This window comes from Aplysia californica, unplaced genomic scaffold (assembly GCF_000002075.1).
Source record: "Aplysia californica isolate F4 #8 unplaced genomic scaffold, AplCal3.0 scaffold01160, whole genome shotgun sequence".
Taxonomy (NCBI): Eukaryota; Metazoa; Mollusca; class Gastropoda; order Aplysiida; family Aplysiidae; genus Aplysia; species Aplysia californica.
In genome coordinates this window covers 123,444-128,443 of record NW_004798430.1, presented here as the reverse complement: position 1 = coordinate 128,443, position 5,000 = coordinate 123,444, and the positions used below count along the sequence as shown (strand labels likewise).

Below are 5,000 nucleotides of genomic sequence, written 5' to 3'. Positions count from 1 at the left end.
CCTTCTTTGCCTCGTCCTCACAGGTCTGTGTGTTTATCTCTGCGTCTCCCTGGGGAAAAACGACACGTAGTAAACCATTTATTACTCACAAAGGTACAGTATACATAGACCTAATCTGTCCCTGTGGTTTTATGTACCCAGCATAATTTAGCAAAATTTGATCACATCATTCTTTGTTAAAATTAACAGTTTGCATAATTTCAGAATTATTTTTTAAAGAAATTTTTAAATATATTTTTTATAGTAGAGGGCTTTATAGCGCTCGCAACTGCATAAGGTCATATGAGCGCCAAAGGGTGGGTGTCAACAGAGAAGTCTTTACAGGGAAACAGACTTAGACTGCTCATCTTTCTAGCTTCAACAGCACAAGGTCTGCTTCGACTATCAAGGCACCTCAGAAATAGCAGGTCACAAGAGAGTGACAAACATACAAAAGAAGTAGAGGAAAATGACAATAGTAAGGATCAGGAAAGAAAAAGCAGCAGTTACCTGTTGTAGATCAAGCACAGTATGAGTGTGACATGAGTCAGCCCATTTACAATTCTACTATGCTTGAACGAGAAATGTCAACCTTTGGGAATGGCCTAAAGACATTACAGTCAGTGGCACTGCCCCGGGGGGTCCTCATGAAGATGGGCGAGGAAGCATGGAGCACCCTCCCTGTCTTTCCAAGATCCCAGTTCTACATTCAAGCAATTCAATACTGTACAAAGAAAGGGCATAAGAGAGATAAGGAAAATAGATGCTTGGTAGGAAAGAGAGAACATAACATGCCAGAGCACCCGCCAACCACCCACATATTCATCAAGAAGCAGGCTAAGACAAACTGTAAAAATAGAATTTTTTTAAAGCATGGCAAAAGCTGGACACGCACTGGTCCACTAAAGTAAGAAGACAGACAGACAGACAGACAGACAGACAGACAGACAGACAGACAGACAGACAGACAGACAGACAGACAGACAGACAGACAGACGGACGGACAGATGGACAGACACACAGACAGAAAGAACAGACAGGCAGACAGACAGACAGACAGACAGACAGACAGACAAACAAACAGCCAGACAGACAGACGGACAGACAGACAGACAGACAGACAGACAGAAAGACAGACTGAAAGACAGACAGCCAGCCAGAAAGACAGACAGACAGACAGACAGACGGACGGACGGACGGACGGACAGACAGACAGACAGACAGACAGACAGACAGACATACAGAAAGACGGACAGACAGATAGACAGACAAATAGACAGACAGGCAGACAGACAGACATAAACAACAGAAGGAAAGAAAGAGATGCAGAGACAACCCACTTGTGTCCCCCCCCCCTCCAACCATCTGCAAATACTAGCTCACGAACGTTTACGTCACACAAAAAGTCACGCTCATTTTCTCCGGACACGTCTCCAAAGAGCTTAAAGTTAAGCACATCGATCAAAGAAGTCACGGACTGAAAGGCGGAGGGGGAACAAAAAGAGGAAGACCACGCAGCTCAAGAATGAATACAAACTAGGACATTGTAGAGAATTTGGACATCGTCGATAAAAAGGAAAGAAACCGGGGTAAAGAAAAGGTATACTTCTCCGTTGACTTGGGAGATTTGAGCCACATACACACAAACACATACACACACAAACAGACATATACATACACACACACACACAAACACACACACAAACAAACAAAAAACTCACCAGCCCTCGCCTCTGTCCCTCCGGACAGGTATACTCCTCCGTTGACTCGGGGTCCCAGTCTATACTGATGGAATCCTGTGAACAAACAAAAGCTGCTTTTGAAGAAACTGTTCGCCCTCTTTGACAAAAACGCCTTAAACGATTGAGCTGTTTACCAAGAGCTTTACGGCATTAGGTTTTACATAATAAGGTTAAATATGTGCAGAAGATTAGAGGTGTTGTTTTTTTGTTGTTTTTTTGTAGAGGGTTTTACGGCGCTCGCAACAGCACAAGGTCATATGAGCGCCATTTGAGGTGTTTAAAAAATAGAGTGGTGTAAAAATACAAAAATAGAAAGGTGTAAAAATAAAAAAAATAGAGTGGTTAAAAATTTTAAAAATAGAGTGGTGTCAAAATAACAAAATAGAGTGGTGTCAAAATAACAAAATAGAGTGGTGTCAAAATAACAAAATAGAGTGGTGTCAAAATAACAAAATAGAGTGGTGTCAAAATAACAAAATAGAGTGGTGTCAAAATAACAAAATAGAGTGGTGTCAAAATAACAAAATAGAGTGGTGTCAAAATAACAAAATAGAGTGGTGTCAAAATAACAAAATAGAGTGGTGTCAAAATAACAAAATAGAGTGGTGTCAAAATAACAAAATAGAGTGGTGTCAAAATACAAAAATAGAAAGGTGTAAAAATTTAAAAAATAGAGTGGTTAAAAATTTTAAAAATAAGTGATGCAAATTTTTTTTTTAATAGAGTAACACGGCAGTTACGGCATAATACGGTTAAATATGTGCCAACGTATTAGAGATGTTACAAGAGAGTTTAGTTTTAGCAAGAATTTTTACAGCACTTGCAACACAATAAGGTTATGTGAGGGCCGAAGATTGGAGGTGTTACAAGAGAGTAGCAAACACAAAAAAATGAGGAGAGATAAGGACGATAGACGTTATAATAGGAAAGAAGCAGCAAACCACACTAGAGCACCCGCCAACCACATACTTAGTAGGAGTTTTAGGGCACTTGCAACACAATCAGGTCATTAAAATGCCAACATGCTAGAGTTTTTAAAAATAGTTTTTGTAAAAGTTTTACGGCACTTGCAACACAATCAGGTCATTGAAATGCCAACATGCTAGAGTTTTTAAAATAGTTTTTGTAAAAGTTTTACAAGGTCATGAAAATGCCAACGCAACATATTAGAGGTATAACAAGAGAGTAACAAACACGGAAAAGAACGTGACATAAAGTCAGGGACGATAAATATTTGACACCTCCTTTGTCCCCTCCTCTGGGCTCCTGACTCTTTCTGCAGCCTTTCTACTGCTACTCCTTGGCTCCTCTTAACTGCTGTCTTTCTGCCACACCCCTGATCTTCTGGTAGGAAAGATCTACACCTAGCCTTCTCGGACAAGGGCGAAAAATCTCGGAGGGCCCGTGTGCAAGTTGCGCACGTTAAAGATCCCTTGGTGGTCTAAAATCGATAAGAGTAGGCTTCGGCCGCCACCCGGGCAAAATTCAAAATTTCCTACCAACGAAAAAGTATTAGGTGTGTCCCGCGCGCTCATATGACCTTATGCAGTTGCGAGCGCCGTAAAACCCTATACTAAACAAACAAACAAACAAAACAAATATTTGATAGAAAAGAAGGAGCAGATCACACCTGTCCAGAGCACGCCCCAACCTCCCACTGCTTAGCGTAAGACTCATCCACACACCATGTTGAAAAGTGACATAAGACGGCGCTCATAATAATTTGACCTTATGCAGTTGCGAGCGCCGTAAAACCTCTACTAAAACTAACACACAAAGACGGAGTCTTACACAAGCCAAAGTGGTCTGTTTGCCCTTACCTTTCGTGTTTTTCTCCTCCTCCTCCTCCTCCTCTTCTTCTTCTTTTTCTTCTTCTTCTTCTACTTCTTTTTCGTCTTCTTCTTCTTCTTCTTCTCCTTCTCCTTCTTTTTCTTCTTCTTCTTCTTCTTCTTTTTCTTCTTCTCCTTCTCCTTCTTCTTCTTCTCCTTCTCCTTCTCCTTCTTTTTCTTCTTCTCCTTCTCCTTCTCCTTTTTCTTCTTCTTCTTCTTCTTCTTCTTCTTCTTCTTCTCCTTCTTCTTCTCCTTCTCCTTCTCCTTCTTTTTCTTCTTCTTCTTCTCCTTCTCCTTCTTCTTCTCCTTCTCCTTCTTCTTCTCCTTCTCCTTCTTCTTCGCTTTTTGTTTGTTTGAAGAAAAGCGGCCAAAGTGTAAAGGGAGCTTATAGTAGCTTAGACGTGCAGCACGTTAAGAACGAGGCAGGTTACGTTGACACACGGCCAAGTTTATTCTTCTTTTATTTTTCCTTCTCAGTTCATTCTTTTTTTTTCTCCTCAGTTTATTCACTGGAGTCTGTAGTGTAGCCGTCAGGATAGGAAAGGAGGTGCAGACCACACCAGAGCACGCCCCAACCTCCCACGGCTTAGTGTAAGACTCATCCATACACCATTTTGAACAGTGACCTGAGTTTTAAAAAAAATCTTTCTCAGTATATTCACTGGAGTCTGTGAGGTGTAGTGGTTAGGCGGTAGAGCTGGGCGAAGAATCGATTCCGGAACCGATTCCCACGATAAATGCTGCGAAAGAAAAGTTCCGACTAATCATCAAAATCTTTTTTTTTAAATTTATTTTTGAAACATAAAAGTAGATGCTTCGTAGTGTTCCGAAATCAAGGTTATCCTAAATTTTAATTCTGAAGATGTTCGGAGCCAACCTGGTAACCACCGGAAGAAATCACATTAAAAAGTAAGTACTTGGGTTCGGAGTCGAGTCCTACGATTCCTAGCTTTCAATAATCGGGAATCTAGACGCCCAGCACTATTAGGCAAGCGCTTCGCTGTCGCACGAAGGTGACCCGAGTTCTTTTTTTGTTTTTTGTGTTTTGTTTTTGGTAAGTGTTTTACGGCGCTCACAACTGCATAATGTCGTAATATGAGCGCGTGGGACACATTCAACTTTTTCAGTTGGTAGTACATTTCGAATTTTTCCCGGGCGGCGGCCGAAACCTACTCATATCGATTTTAGACCACCAAGGGATCTTTAACGTGCGCAACTTGCACACGGGCCTTCCGAGATTTTTCGCCCTTGTCCGAGAAGGCTAGGTGTAGATCAGGGGTGTGGCTGAATGACAGCAGTAAGGAGGAGCCGAGGAGTAGCAGTAGAAAGACTGCAGAAAGAGTCGGGAGCCCAAAGAAGGGGACATAAAGAGGTGAGGGAGTGGGGGCAGAAAGAGGAGACGAAAGCAGACTATACTTCTCCGTTGACTTGGGAGATTTGAGCCACATAC

At 41.7% G+C, this 5,000-nt stretch overlaps 1 protein-coding gene across 4 annotated transcripts in view; it reads right to left on the bottom strand.

Moving 5' to 3' along the window:
* The window catches only part of LOC101848562, a 32,513-nt gene that overhangs the window by 12,811 nt on the left and 14,702 nt on the right, over nt 1-5,000 (bottom strand). For all 4 annotated transcript variants that reach the window (XM_005111986.3, XM_035973357.1, XM_005111984.3 and 1 more), the window contains exons 3-4: nt 1,701-1,775; nt 2-49 (exon numbers count right to left, since the gene is read on the bottom strand). In XM_005111986.3, coding sequence (XP_005112043.1) covers nt 2-49; nt 1,701-1,775 — 123 coding nt within the window. The remainder of the gene's footprint in view (nt 1; nt 50-1,700; nt 1,776-5,000) is intronic.